The sequence below is a fragment of the Caenorhabditis elegans genome, chromosome V (genome assembly GCF_000002985.6).
Source record: "Caenorhabditis elegans chromosome V".
In the NCBI taxonomy this organism is placed as follows: domain Eukaryota; kingdom Metazoa; phylum Nematoda; class Chromadorea; order Rhabditida; family Rhabditidae; genus Caenorhabditis; species Caenorhabditis elegans.
This window is the reverse complement of record NC_003283.11, coordinates 11,937,897-11,952,989: the sequence shown is the minus strand read 5'-3', so window position 1 is coordinate 11,952,989 and position 15,093 is coordinate 11,937,897. Positions and strand designations below refer to the sequence as shown.

The 15,093-nt window shown below is 34.0% G+C and overlaps 1 protein-coding gene and 9 non-coding genes across 10 annotated transcripts; 6 read left to right on the top strand and 4 right to left on the bottom strand.

Annotated features, from left to right (window-relative positions):
• The first annotated feature begins 1,000 nt into the window (after positions 1-1,000).
• Positions 1,001-1,136, top strand: F58H1.18. Its single transcript, NR_069652.1, has one exon. It is a non-coding gene; the product is annotated as an Unclassified non-coding RNA F58H1.18 (non-coding RNA).
• Positions 1,137-2,951: 1,815 nt separating this feature from the next.
• F58H1.23 lies at positions 2,952-3,080 on the bottom strand. The gene has a single exon (NR_069651.1). It is a non-coding gene; the product is annotated as an Unclassified non-coding RNA F58H1.23 (non-coding RNA).
• Positions 3,081-3,479: 399 nt separating this feature from the next.
• F58H1.21 lies at positions 3,480-3,617 on the top strand. Its single transcript, NR_069650.1, has one exon. It is a non-coding gene; the product is annotated as an Unclassified non-coding RNA F58H1.21 (non-coding RNA).
• Positions 3,618-4,050: 433 nt separating this feature from the next.
• On the bottom strand, positions 4,051-4,263 carry F58H1.26. Its single transcript, NR_069649.1, has one exon. It is a non-coding gene; the product is annotated as an Unclassified non-coding RNA F58H1.26 (non-coding RNA).
• Positions 4,264-5,291: 1,028 nt separating this feature from the next.
• F58H1.13 lies at positions 5,292-5,439 on the bottom strand. The gene has a single exon (NR_069648.1). It is a non-coding gene; the product is annotated as an Unclassified non-coding RNA F58H1.13 (non-coding RNA).
• A 255-nt stretch (positions 5,440-5,694) lies between these two features.
• On the top strand, positions 5,695-5,715 carry 21ur-14381. Its single transcript, NR_069647.1, has one exon.
• Positions 5,716-6,915: 1,200 nt separating this feature from the next.
• On the top strand, positions 6,916-7,055 carry F58H1.17. The gene has a single exon (NR_069646.1). It is a non-coding gene; the product is annotated as an Unclassified non-coding RNA F58H1.17 (non-coding RNA).
• A 373-nt stretch (positions 7,056-7,428) lies between these two features.
• Positions 7,429-7,578, top strand: F58H1.24. The gene has a single exon (NR_069645.1). It is a non-coding gene; the product is annotated as an Unclassified non-coding RNA F58H1.24 (non-coding RNA).
• Positions 7,579-7,795: 217 nt separating this feature from the next.
• Positions 7,796-8,017, top strand: F58H1.25. The gene has a single exon (NR_069644.1). It is a non-coding gene; the product is annotated as an Unclassified non-coding RNA F58H1.25 (non-coding RNA).
• Positions 8,018-8,332: 315 nt separating this feature from the next.
• Positions 8,333-10,365, bottom strand: F58H1.6 (EGF-like domain-containing protein). Its single transcript, NM_073598.2, has 3 exons — positions 9,986-10,365; positions 9,028-9,243; positions 8,333-8,980 (listed from the first exon to the last, which is right to left on the bottom strand). The coding sequence occupies exons 1-3, from the start codon at positions 10,027-10,029 to the stop codon at positions 8,419-8,421; spliced, it is 822 nt and encodes a 273-aa protein (NP_505999.1). The 5' UTR covers positions 10,030-10,365; the 3' UTR covers positions 8,333-8,418.
• Positions 10,366-15,093: the final 4,728 nt, after the last annotated feature.

Genomic DNA, 15,093 nt, shown 5'->3' with positions numbered 1-15,093 from the left:
TGGAAAATAAGAGGATTATGGTTTTTAAAAAAGTTGACCACGAGTGAGCTGTATTCAGAAATACCACCTGCTGCAGAAAAGAAAATAAAAAAAGCATATCGGAAAATTTTATATTTCGAGTCAAAAAGTGGCGAAAACTGAGTTTAGAGAAATCAGAAGCACTGTTTGAACCCCTACAATGTTTAATTACAAATGTTTTCACATAATTAAAACAGACAACTAGATGAAAAAATGTTGGTCGACGATTTCCAAAAAATTTGATAAAAACAGAGTTTTCGCCCGTAGAAATTCTTAATCGTTTCCATACTGGCCGTTTTGTGAAGCTATTACAGTTGGTTTTTTTTTCAAAACTCAAATATTCAAAAACTCTTCATAGCATTAAAAGTTATTGTTCAGAAATGCAAATAAAGTTTTTTTTTGTCGAAAACCAACGTTTTCTTTAAAAAAAACCAAAAAGTAGTATTTGCTTTCATACGAAAAAAAAGAAGAAAAAAGGAGAACACTACCAAATTTGATGCTCTAAACTCATTATTTCAGCAGACAAAAAACTTTGGCAAAAACATGAATGTAACAAGCAAAAACAATGAATCTCATGAAATACACCACAGGAGACTCACTTTTCACACCTTCTCTTCCGCCGATAACTGTTACATTTTTCTCATCACTTGGAGAGTGTAAATGGAGTCATGTAGATCAAAAGATACCGCTCATTGTTGACTCAAGTATCGTTTTCACAATAAAACACTGTCGCTCTTCACCATCATTTTGGGAAGAGCCGAAGGATGGTCAAGAGCATTTGATTGAGAGAATAGGTAAATATTGAAGACGTGAGAAGAAGAAGATTGCGTAACGGATCTCTATGTTGCAAGATTTTGTTTCAAAATTACGGGCGGTGCATTTCTTAAGAACTTTCGAATCCGGATTGAAGGTTAGGAACAGCACGCTTATGTTTCGGCTCATTGAACACATTGGTGTGGTCAGCAAAGATGGAAAGGAATGCAGAGAGAAAGCATGAATGAATAAAATGAATGAATGAAAGTGGTGCCAGAGCCAAAGCCTGGGGTCCTAGAAGCGGGCTCTCAAAAATAATAATCGGCAGAGATTTTGAAGGCAGGGAAGCGGGGGACGGAAGGACCACCCAAAATCAAAGTAAACATTCTCATAATTCGGATCGGATTTCGTTTTTATGATGAAAAGCGTGGGAGGTGTATTTGTATACAAATTGATTCAACAAGTTGCAACGGGGCAGTAGAAGGGCATAGTTGACGATTTACATTCAAAAATTCTCATATCTATTAAACAACATTTTAGAACACCCATAAAATATAATTCTTTTCTCAGACAAAATGCTCTTTTCTCCACGAGTTTTTGAGTATTTCACCCGAACCTGGTACCAATTTTAATGGCTCTAAACCTTTCGTTGAACCTTGCAAAAGAGAAACGAGCACCTGACAAATTCTTTTTCTTCATTTCTTCCGATTTGCTCTGAGTCATGAGGAGATGAGTAACACGAGAGACATAAATGAATGTTTAGGTTTTTGACAGGTAGACAAGAGAAAGGAATGCGACAAACTTTTGAGGGCTCTTTTGTATTCACCGCCATATCATTGACACTTTATGAGGGGAGTAAACAGTCATTCATGCAATGTTTTTGTGTTTTCGGACCAGTGAGCTTTATTGACAGATCGAGCAGACCGTTTATGCTTTTTGGAAAAATGAGACACCAAACAGGTGATTGGTGTAGAGGGAAAAGGAACCAATGTTTACATTTGGATCAACACATTTGAATATTGGGTAGAGAAAAGAGGGTATTATGGCACTAGTAAACTGATACCATATACATTGATAGTAACATTTATATTTGAATTATAGAGTGCACGTACAGAATTGGAATTGGAGACACTTCGAAATTCTGGTAATCCTTGTGACATTTCAGACAAATAAAAGTGAATCTCTAGGTTGCAGCTAAAATTATCCCATTTAACCTAAAAAAGGAGTCTCCAAAGAATGCATGTTTAAAAGTTCAAGTCCGACTACATGACCATTATAAGTTGCACAACTGGTCAACAACAATAGTTGACCCATCTACTTTTCGTTATTATACCACTAAACGAGGAAACGGATCGGGTCGGATAATCGCACAGTCAAAACATTAAAGGTAAACAAATGAACGAGGCGAGGATTATTATCATGATCATCAGCATAAGAGACAACACAAACATTGGTGAGACACAGTACATCCGATTTAACGAGAATAGGAACGAAGTGGAGGGAGAAGAAAGCAGTAATTATATATCGAGAAGAACTATGGAAGAATGGGGCAAAAGAAGAAGAAGAAGAAGAACCACACCTTTTCATCGGTGCAACTACTAAGATGACACTATGATGATGATCGTCGATTGGGCGAGAAAATTGGTTGAAGGATTTAATAGGGGTAAAGAATGAAAACATTTGAATTATACGATTACGTAACCACAAACTAGAGCACTGTAAGAGTTGTATAATGATTGTAAACGTAGTGAACGGTATTCAAAAGAACGAGAAAAAGACACGCCTAGTTGTATTGGTTTTGTTGATGGAGAAAAAGGAGAATACTCTTAAACGGGAATAATGTTTAGAACATTCTCTCTATAGCTATTGCACTTTGGGGTTTGAAACTTCAGGTTTTAGTGTGAAGAATAAACGGAAAGACTGTGATTTCTGGGTTTCAAAATTCAATTTGCTAAAATATAAATGTCATTAGGTTCTGCCAGGTTGTTCGAATTTAGAGAAAAGTATCTTGTTTCATTGGAGCTACTGCCGAACGGAACTTTTCACAAGAATTCATACTGTGTTAATTTTTCATAAACTCTTAGAAACTTTTGAGTTTTGGGTTGGAAACAAACGAAATTAAACATTTTTGATTTATTATCAAAATGATTAGTTTTTCACATTCATCCAAAAAAAAGCAATACCCTTTCCTCATTTCGGCCAAGGACCCTGCTATCTTCGAGTCCATGACATTTTTTCGCGGTTTTCGCCGATCTGTCATGTTACGCGATGCAATCAAAACAAATGGGTGTGCACCTATCTTTTGTGATCAACGCGGCGAAGATCACAATCTAACAGTACTTACATTGTCGGAGTACAACACTTAAAGTTATGAAGGAATTAAGTATTGGTACCATAAAGGAGCGCCGACCTATAAAATACTTCTAGAGTGAAAAGTCAATGAAATTGGAAGAAGGAAATGATAAAATTGATTTGTGAAGAAATGATCGGAGCTCCCATCGATCATCAATGTGGTCTGTACGCAACACTTGCGCAACGCAGCAATTCATCATTTTTGGTAGTGGAGAGAAGAGATTGTCTTCGTCTTTTTCCATCATCTACCAACGATTTCCTATATCCATATATTATACGTATTTGCAGAATGTGATTTAGAAATGATTTAGGATGTGACAACATAAGGGAACACACCGGCTTCGCGCCTCCTAATTACAAGTAAGAGAAGTAATTTAGTGTGAGGAGCGGACTGTGTATTCGGATTGGAACAATGGTTGCAAAACAACAGAGATTTGGCGGTATTTCTTCCGAAAAGAACACTCGAACCACCCTATTATTACAAGAGAACCCTAGTTAGCAAGCTGTTGTTTTTCAAGGTATTCTTGATCATAAAACTGTAAAAGAATTCGGGAAAATAATTCGGGAGCTGCGTTTATTGTAGAAGTGTCGTAGAAGTGACAGTTGTGCAAAAACACTCAACACAAGTGGAAAGTGTACTGATAATGATATTTTTGTGATACATATAATACAATTTTTGTTTAAATGACTAAAAAAATTAATTAATTTGGAAAGCTTTTTTAATTTTTTTCTTTCCGGAAACACACACTGGTTTTGAAAATTCACAAGAAACTTTCAAAATCTTTGATGTTTAAAATCAACCATCAATGAAAAACATTTAGTAATACAGTGCCAGGTGTCAATTTGTACGATATGAATCTTTTAGATTGCAATAACTATACCGGAAATAACCTAAAACCATCTGACACATGACACCTGTTTGCTGTATAATACGGTACACTTAATCCCAGTAATTACGGTAAAAGTTGGAGAAGAAGTCAAGGATACGCATGAAGAGGGTTCATAATTATAAATAATTTGCTCATGCAGGGCGGCGACGGTTTGTTCTTCTCGCCGCGTGAGGGAAAAGTGTGCCGATGACAGTTTCGCTATATTCAATTATGCGGACACTTGACACTTTCGCTGACTATGAATGGAAGAAGTGAGTCAAGGAAGAGACGTACCACTTCAAATTGTTTCCACAAATATCCTGAAAGAATTGAAACTTAGGGCAGACAGTAGACAATCAGTTAGATATCTCGGATACATGAGAGATTTTTATAATGAGTTAGGCAAATCAATTACTCAATTAGGGTCCAATTTCTAGAAGGTATGGAATCAATAGGTCAACTGGTTATATTCTATACAGGTGGCACGTCATTTGCCTCTCATAGTCAGGTAGGTGTGAAAGTGTGAATTAAGTTGACGCGTCATAAATAATAATTGTTATAAAAATGTGCCAATGACAGAATTTGAAGTAGGTGAGAGATTGAGAAGTTATTTGTTAAATATTACTACTCATTACTTTATGCCAAAAGTTATGCCAAAATGTTTTTAAAACTTTTTCCTCGTAGCACCAGAGAGGGAATTAATTAAATTCACTCATACATATAATGCTGAAATATCCGAATATCAGAGTAAAATTTATCAAAAAACTGTTTTTATTTTTTTTATTTTCAGTCAAAAAGTGGTAATTATCCAGTTATTCCCGCTAATAATTTTGGAAATCAACCAAAAAAATTGAGTGTGCGAACCTGCAAGTAATGCTTGAAAACTTTCAAAAAGCTCCATTTTTCAAAAGAAATATTTAGACAAGAGGACTTCATCTTTGAAATCAACTATTTTTTAAGTTTCACTGAAAAAAAGTACCTTGCACTGTTTTGAAAAATGAAAATAAAATTTTAGTTTTTGAAAAACCAAAAACAAGTGATAGATAAATGAAAATAGATATTCCTTATCGTTTTCTCCGATTTGAACTCATTGATTCTACTTAATTACTCAAATTGACCTCATTTGAATTCCAATGAATTTCAATTGAAATCAAGGTCTTCCTCATCTTTTTTCTATTATTTTCATGTCTCCAGGAACGTCATACTCATCAATCCGATGTCTCCAACATGTCGAAGGTGTCAATCAGTGAGCATATGGTGTGCATGCCCGAAAACCAATTGACTGCTCCTTTTTATTTCAAAACACCCTATCATTAGATGAGAATACAATAGCTGGCTGACAGAGGGTACGACACAGAAAAATGTACGTTTTCTAGTCTATTCTATGCCTGTTCTTTTAATCCTATGATTAAGTTCAGGTGTGAAGAACACGGAACTGACTAGTTAGCAGTCAATGAAGAAGAAGAAACAGTGGAATGAGGTGAGAAATTATAATAATACGGGGTAGAACTAGACAAGTTAAACCTCACACCTGTTCACGCGCAAGGAATTTTTGAGGGAGAATGTAAGGAGAGTGTTAATGAGGATGGTAATTATATGGTTATGAAGCTTTGAAACAATGAAAAATTAATTGTTTTGAGGTACAGAAACGAAAAGAATGCTTCATCATTTTAACAATTCAAAAAATAAAAGAGATGGGGAATTCCAGAAAATTGTTGGGCGAATTTTCAAACATTTTTCAAAAATTCAAAACGAAAAGAACCAAAAGTTTAAAAATGTATAATTACTACTACACGCATACATATTCGACTTCTGCCTGTTTTTAATAAAATGTGCTACTGATAACGACGAAAGTAAGTCATGTGGGGTGGGTTAAGCCAAATGAATTCACAAATTAGGTGTCTGTGTACTTGGAATTCTCTGGAGACGAAAATGAGCATCGAAAGGAAAGGCTCATAACTCAATTTGTGAATTCACTAGGCGCCATCTGTCAAAATGTTCGAATCATCATTAACAAGTGGCAATTAGGTTGGTCAGTGTTGAAAGTTTTGAAAAACTGAACACTGAAGGAAAGTGAAATTGGATGAATCTGTAGATTAGTTCAGCATAGATGGAAAACGCTACTAAAAATTGAAATGTTTTATTTACAGGCAAATAAAATACTTCGTGAGTTGTCTTTGCTCATCATTTGTTTTTTTCGTTATAATAATTGTGAAGAATGTAAATGAAATATCAAACAATTTAAGGTTCTTTTTAATTTTTTTAAAACATTTTGAAGAGTTAAATCTGTGACAGTACTGAAATCTTCTCGAAAACTCTACAGTTTTACACGCCTGGTACATCCCCGTAAAATTTTCTAAAATTAAAAAAAAAAATTACAAGTTGTTGTTCAAAAAGTGTGTTATGTAAATTTCCTACAAAAGTCTAGGGTAGGAAAATGAAAAAAAGGAAGAAGAGATCATGCAAGAACAAATAATAGAAAACAAGAGAATAACAAACATTCAAAACGATGAGAAGATCTCATAGCCGGAGGGAAAAATCGGGGGTAAATGAACACCTGCAGCTTTTTCTTATTTTTGTACGTACTTGAAATTGTACACCCGAGCCAGTAGATCATATTGTTTTGATGAAAATTTTATGATGAGTGGTAAAAAGCAAAAGCAGCTGCTAATCCTAATTGTGACAATCCAGTTCGAAATGAACATGAGAAAGTGAAGTGATGCAACGCATCTTTTACACGATGAGCACCTGTTGCTCTAAGAATATAAATCTTTTTGAGGTCACCTCCGGTTGCTTCAAAAGCCACACCGACAAGGTTTTCCGCGAGGATTCAAAACAATCGGAGATTTGATGTTCTTTAAGGGGTCAGGTGACGATAATTAACATCTACTCACATCCAGGAAAACGATGACATTGAGACGAGTATTGAGGTCATAAATTGTTGCTCCTCACTCCATAACGAGTCGGAAAAGCACGGAGAGCAGACAGCTGGCAGGAACGAGTAAAGGACACCGACGATGCTTCCCGAACACACTTGTTCATTGTTACTGCTCACTGAGTCGGTCACGGCAACGTGGCAAAATCAATCAAAACATTGTGTCGTGTTTATGGAGCCGTGAAGAAAGGGAGAAGCGAGAAGCTTTAGGTTTTGAAGAATATTTGGAAGGAATTCAGGGGAAAACAAGTAAACAGAAGGAGTATTAAAGTCGGCCCACTAAATTTGAAATCAAATGGACACACACTTTTTTTTGAGAAGCAACCATTTCGAAAAACGAAAAAAAAATTTTCACTGAAAGGTTCATTTTTGAGTTTTTTTATCTCAAAAATGAGTTCAAGACTAATATTGTCGGTCTGTCTAGGTGTCATAATTCAAAAAAAATTCGAAACTTTTTTCAAATTTTGATTTGAGAATCTTGGAGAAAAAATTTGTTCAAAACCAAAACACTACTTTGCAGAACGAATCATCAGCCTCCACCATAGTGTACTAATGCGATGTTGTTGAATGTACAGTTCTGTTAGAGATTATAAACCAAAAATTTAGCTATACGGTATCAAAGTATACCCATTTATGGTAAACTGCACCGTAGCTCCAGATGTTTTTTATAGGTCTATTCCATAAACGGATGTTTATTAAAATCCACTCAAGATTTATCCGAAGTGTGACCGCTGCGGCCATCTTCAACAATCTTACTATTATCCTAATCGGATTATTATTAACCGTTGTCCGGTGACACACCAAGTACATACAGTCTTAGAATGTGCCGGCACGCTTCATATACACATGTGGAACCAGCCGACGGATAAGCAGATTGGTAAATAAATTATGAATGTGGCTAGGGAGAATGAAAAGGAAATTGATATGGGAACGAACGAATGCTAGATTTGAAGGTGTTGAGATATTTAATTTCCTGAATTTCTCGAGTTTTGCAATGACAAGTAGTATCCAAAATATAAAGCCTTTGAATAAAATCGTCGGGGCCAAACAATGAAAATGAGAACCAGATGATGAACTGAAAAGGATCTCATGAGTCAGTTGGTCATTAGTTGCATAATAGAGCAGTCTGTCACGACATCAAGCATCCGTTGTTCCTATTTCATTCAACTACTCGCCTTCCCGCATTCAACCCATTTCTGCACTTTATGATTGTATCCGGAGTTTTAAAGATGGAGTTAGCTGTGTTGTGTAATGTTTCAACTAAATTAAATTAAAAATAATAATGAAATAAAAAACTGTCTGGCTTCGAAATAATAAAATTGGTTTTTGTGGAAATTCGGCTGTTCCAAAATGCACTTCAAAAATTATGGAAGTTTGAACGAATTTTTTTTAAAAACAATTGAAAAATTCATAAAACTAATTTATTTAAAACTAATAGGGTATTCTACACAAAAATGATTTATCGAGACAATTGATATCACAAAACTTATTTCACTCGTTATTTTTAGTTTTCTTCTTTTCAGGCACTTCCACTGCACGCTCCTTAACTTTTTGCAATCCCAATCTGTGTTTCTTGGATAAATCGGCAGGAAACATGGAAGATGGTCCTTGTGTAGTTGTCGTATCATTTCCTTGAGTAACCGTCTGATTGTCAGCTGCAGCTTCTTCATTTCCCACTTCTTTTGCTCTCTTTCTTTCATCTTTTTCCGATTTCTTCTTTTTAATTGATTTTTCTTTTTGGATTGTCTGAGTCATTGTCATTCCTCTTTCAGATGCCATAGTAGTTCCTGTGGGGCCCTTCAAGCTCTGATCTATAGTTGGTCCGGCACCAGTGGTTGCTGTTGCTCTTCCTCTTTTCTCTGGCTTGACTTTTTCTTTCTGGTTAGAACTTTTGGCTTTCTTCCGACTTTCCGACTTGACCAACTCGCTAGATCCCGAGTGTCTATTTCCAAGTTGTTGTTGAGAATTTAGTTCCAATTTTTCCGATCGCTGTGCATTAATGAGATAATCCACAAAACGGCGTCGTCTACTTGGAAAGTGAATCTTCTTCTTCCTAAAAAAATAATGTTCTAATAAAGGTAATCATCAGATGAAACATACTCAAAACGACGCGAAGAGTACCAAAAGAAGAACAAAATGAGCCAGGTGAACAATGTAGTGGTGATAGTGATCGCAATTGGTAAGGGAACATCATACTGGCATAGTTGTCCAGTGTGCCAGAGATCACACATGCACTCGAATCTTTCAATCAGCATTCCGGGATTCAGGACTCTGCATTCTCCGAACCCATTGCAGATGTCCCCGGTGCAAGTTTCACTGAAATTATTTTAATATGAGTTGAATGGAATGCATTTCATAAAAATAGACAATTCTCAGTTACTATCAAAATGTACTTTCAAATTTGCACTTTAAAATTGTATTAATAAATTTATTGTTATATGAAATAACTATGTTATTAGATCTAAAACATGATATATATATATATTTACCAGGTTTCAAATTTAACAACGTAATTATGTACTTTAGTGTGTTTACTTTAATGGTGTAATGCCAATTGCTTTTTATTAGTGCAAGACTAATCACAGAAAAGGCAAGAGTTTACCCTTTTTCATACAAAGAATATCGAAATGATCTGGAAACTTTCCGAATGTTCTAGAATTAATTTCAAGTGTTCTGCAAATATCTTCTAAATTTACGAAAACTTAAAATTTCTGGAAACGTTAGTGACGCATGTGAAATACGAAAATTTTGTTTGTTTGAGTGTCTCTTGGAAATCAAAATAAGCAGAAATAAATGCAATTATGAAAAGTTAAAAACAACAATAACTGATTCAAATTTATAAATTATGTTCATATTTTAACTTTCCATTGTATTTATAAAGTAAACGTTAAATAATTTCCACGTTTTTTTTTCAATTGGAAAAATAAGGCTCAACTTTTCACGTGCCTGACAACTTGTTGATTGAGATACTAACACAAACGAGGTGAATTTTACTGTTCTAATTTACTATTAGTTAAGTTTCTATTAATCATCATCTGGAAAGGAATTCATAACTTACACATTATGATCAGTAGCGTTTGCAGTGGAGTTGTTCTTCGACATGATGCATGAGGATGTAGATTATTTATCTCGGACTTGTTGTCAAGTTGAAATAATAATAGTGAGGAATGAAGAATATATGAAAGAAATTTAAGCGAGATAGTCCGAGTGGAAAAATTACGTGGAACTTTTAAAAATCAAAACAGTCAAAGGTCACGCGTGAAACGATATTTACTAAAGAAAACAAAACACTTTTTTAAATGTTTTTTTTTCGAAATGAAAATATTACCCTTCAAAGTATTGCTGATAAGTTTGCATATTGTAAGTTTGCAAACCCTGTAACTTAGCGTTCTGAATGTTTCATGGAAAATCTTGTTTTTTCTGTACACTTTAGAATGTCTAGTCGCAGAAAGTGAAAAACTCGTTTAAGTTTATAAGATCTACAGATAAAAATTAATCGTTCAAACATTGATTAATTTTTTCCATCGTAGGAAAACGGCTTCTCTTTTCAAATACAAAATAAGGTGTTTAAGATTTTCAGAACAAGCATTCTATCAGAAAAGGTAAGGCTACTCCCCTTACAAACCGGACAAAAATCTCTACATTTTTTAAACACTTCCTAGGTTGTTCACCTAAAATTGAATAAAATAAAAATATGTTCTCTGGTCCACATCGAAGTTATTTTTATTTTGTTTTAAATTGTGTTTGAAAAAACTAATAAAATGTGTTTAAGTTTACAACTCAAAATGTACCGATACCAGTTTTGGGGTCCATGTTTCAAATAAATTCGAAAACATGTATACAAATAGTTTTCTGTACATTTGCGACAAATTCACAAGCTAAAAAATAATTATTTTTCTCGACATTTCTCGAGGGATTTGTATATTTTTGTTGTTTTTTCATTGTATCCACAACAAAATTATATCATTTTTTTCAAAACTAATTTCCAGAGTATTCCATACCATCTAAATTTTAATTAAAAACTCACTCGCCCAACCAAAACATTTGTGAAATGTTTGCTATTATCAATTATTTTTCTGACCTGCAACCGATTTTTTGGCAATTTGGAAAATTTGATTACGTCATTAATTTCGAACAGATCATTTCGTGGCGATAGTAGAGGCCCCGCGAAATTCAAAATTGATAAGAGGAGCTGCTAACTGATAATAATACAGAAAAAGAGTTGAATGAGATGGTAGACAGTGAGAAGAGGCGCAGAGAAATTGAGAAGACAAAGACTGAAACGGCCACTGTTGTCGCTATTTTTAGACACTCTCCACCTATTCTTCTAATCTTCCCATTTTCAGCATCATCAACTAAATGAGTATTATCTAGTCGGGTCTCTAGTACAGTTGACCATTGTTTATAATATTTCATCTAATAGTGGTCATTTCAACAATATTTTGCATTTCACTCATCTATTGTTTTCTGTTGTCCTTGTTTTGACTCTCCCGTGAGCATTACATCTTCTGTATCATCGTTTTTTTTTTGGGAATTCAAAGACCGAATATATGGTTTCCGGGATTATTCATTAATTCTTGAAACGTGTAAATTGTGTAATAATGCAAAATTGACCTATTTTTGAGAAAAATGAACATCAAATCAAAGAAGCATTACTTAATGTATTTTATCAGTAAACCGTAGTATTTTATAGACATCAGTCTCAAATATGATGTATGTTAAAAGATTGAAAAATTTATTTTCAGATATTCTATTGTGTTTTTTTTGCCAGCTTCGTGTGTGTTAACCTCCCAATATTCTAAAATTTTAAATATCAGTTGGTTAATAAGTTTTTAAATTTTTAAAAAATAATTTGTGTTGTTTTCGCAACTGATCTTCCAAAAATAACCATTCTTGTGACTAAAACAGTGAATCATGGTTCCTTTTTCAAATGTAAACTTCCCATTTTAATAGTTCAAGTTTATCAGTTTTGCTATTAACCATAGAAATCTTCAAAACTTAAATCAAACATAAACAATGACTAAACCATATTAGTAGAGTATTAGAGGATGTTCAAAGCATATTTTGTGCAACAGATGATTTCATGTTCATTTAAAATGTAAACCTTTAAAAGTGTGGGCTTTTAGTCATAGGTGTGGTTTTGAACTTTTAGTAGTGTCTGGTTCCGTTAGTACTAAAGTAGTTTCAACTTCCAATTGAGATTGTCTGTAGTTAGAAAGTTTTTGAGTGAAGAAAACATCGCATTTTTTAGTTTAATTTTTATGAAGGTGACTGTAATGTGTGATATTATCTTAATCTGTTCCTCTTTGCCAAAAAAAAAACTGCAGAAAGCCCAGTGGGCAGAGCTATTTTTTAATTTTTGTGTAATTATATCTACGTTGTTTCTATGTTTCTTGTTTCTTGTTTCTATACTTCGCATACAATCAACACGTCTCCTCTATTATCGGTCTATCGAAATTAAACCAAAAATCTCCTGGATACAAGAAAAATCGATAAAGAGTTGGGCTAATATCCGGACATCTATACGATTTTGATGAGAATCACTGCAACAACTCGCTTTTTTTCGTTCTTTTCGTCTGTACTTTTGATAACATGTGAGCGACCAGTTTTGAACTTTCAAACATTTGAAAAAAAAGAGTAACTTATGCTACGTTTGTTCAAAATTTTCCTAATATGAAATATGTTAAATTGTGTCATTGAAATATTGGTTCATTTTGCATAGATTTGAAACATAGCTAATATCTTCCCACGCATGCTAAATTCTGGACAACATTTTTTAAAGAGTTACTGAGCCGATTGCTGATGCAAAGAGCACATCAAAATTTTTTTAAATAACCAATATTTATTAGAGACATTCATGTAACATTACATAAAGATCAGTTTACTGTCATTGTCTTTCACGATAATAATGCTTAGTTTTAGAGTTACACAGAATCCAGGAGAGATGGTCTAGAAACTCCTAAGATGTCTGCCGCTATATTTATTGCAGAGCACATGTAGAAAAAATCACAAGAAATACTTCTTGGGCTTGGGGTTATACTCATTTGAATAGTCTGCAAGTAATCAAATAACAAAGGATACCGGTAAATGTATAAAATTATCAAAGTTAATTGTTGAGCTGTCTAATTATAAATTAATTCCACGTCATAGTACATATCCGGCTGTATCTTATTCTCGAAGCATCTTAGAAACTGCCTCTCACGCCATCGTCGTCCATATCGGGAAGATGCATGTGTTAAGCACCATTTGAAACAAGGGCTCAAGTGGTGGGCGTCCTCTCTTCTGTTTCATTCTTGTCTTCCAATCTCATCATATCGTTGCTCTCCTTCTGTTTTCTTTCCGATTCATCCTTCATATTATCTTTCTTCTCGGTTTTCTTGGTCATTTTCTACATTTTCTGACGTAGTACGTGTTTGTGTTTGTCCTTCTCTCATCCTAAAAACTGAGAGAGAACGAGAACGATCGTTTACTGTGTGAAGAGGAGGAGCAGGATATTTGGATATCATATTGAATATGAATGTTTTGACTGAAATTCGAAACCCATTCTTCTTAAGACGTCGTTTTCATTTTTTTTTCTTATCGAAACGTGGGAAGTGGGTGTGTTCAGTCTCAAATGTAGGGTTAACCGGTTCCTTTTTTCTAAGTCATCAGAATTCTGATGTCTCATGTTCCACTGTTCTTGAAATCCTTAAAAGCCTCTTTGTTAGAAATTAGAAACCTTGAGGCTAATTTCGTTGCACTATTCCAGTGCTCGGTGAGCTTTCACTCATTCTGCCTTTCATTTTTCTAATTTTCCGATTTTTCCGACTTTTTCAGTGTTTGATATTGGTTTTTGACACTGGTGTTGAATTTGATATTGTACTCACTCTTTTTCATAGAAACATGATTTTTCAAGACTCACGAATTCGATAAGAATTAACACATGTGCCAAAGCATAACACGTAGTTCTACTTACTTTTTTGATGACTTGTGCTTTAAAAATTGTTAGCTCTGAAAACCGTTTACCAGTTAAAAAGTTTTGCCAAAACTAGAAATAGTTTAGCTTGAGGCTCACCTCCAACAAATCAAATCATAGACTGTTATAGTCTTTGAATTAAAATGCTCACTTTTCGAAAATTATCATTTTTCGCTGTAATTTTCAATTACAGAGCAGAGTTCTACATCGTCATTCTAATTTTGTAGGTGACTATTTTCGGATGAACTGTTCTGTAAATTTTTGTGTTGCATGCAGCATGTTTCTTCTAAAAGTCTTGCTTGTTATATGAAAATGTTATCAGCTGACGAAAATTGTTACTTCTTTTACAGTTTGTTAAAGAATCATTTTTCAAAATCTGTAAAATAAACCGATATATAAATTATTAAAGTAAGGCTAAATAGGTTAAGGCTAAATATGGACTCGATTGCGATAGCGAACAAGTACCATGAGGGAAAGTTGTAAAGGAGTTTGAAAAGTTAAGTATAGGTGTAATAAAGTCAATACTAATAAAAGAAATATGAGTTTGACTTGTTTCAAAATATACAGAATACCGTAGTTTCTCTATCAGTAGGTCACTTGTGTTTGTTGTTCCATATAGTTGTAAAGAAATTTTTTCAAGGTTTTGTTTCAGTCATACTAATGAAGCAAATATTTAACAAATAAACTTTAAAAAAACTTTTGCAAACTCGAAATAACAAGCCTACTAAAGTATGCGAGAAATGATGTAATGTATTTCTAATCATTCCTGTTCTTTGGTTGTGTTTTGAATCCTATTTTTCAATATTCAAACAAAGCTTTTTTTTGTATTAAAAATAAATAATGAATCACAAATGATCAGACGAACTTGACGAGATGAAACATCTGTGTTGTAAGAAAATAATGAAGATAAGACGAAAAAATGCAAAACAAGGTTTCTTCTCTGAATTTAGCTTCTATATCCGCTTTCGTTGTCCTTTTTTCCATCTGGAAATTCGATACTTTTCCCAATGTTTTCATCCACACCTTTGTATTATTTTTATTTTCTTACATGGTTCGCATGTATCCATTTTCATGTATTTAATTGAACAACTACAGTACTCATCCCGCAAACCAATCTCTTTCAATACTTTAATAATCTCGTCCGGTTGTATGAACCAACTATAATCTGTTTCACGGAACCAATGCAGAGAACCTTATCAAATTCACGTTAA

Excerpts from the sequence above, each read along its gene's own strand:
- F58H1.6 (NM_073598.2), bottom strand. The coding sequence starts at position 10,029 with ATGTCGAAGAACAACTCCACTGCAAACGCTACTGATCATAATGT. Across the intron at positions 9,244-9,985 it reads AACGCTACTGATCATAATGT|TGAAACTTGCACCGGGGACA; the intron begins GTAAGTTATGAA and ends AAATAATTTCAG. Across the intron at positions 8,981-9,027 it reads TACTCTTCGCGTCGTTTTGA|GAAGAAGAAGATTCACTTTC; the intron begins GTATGTTTCATC and ends TTATTTTTTTAG.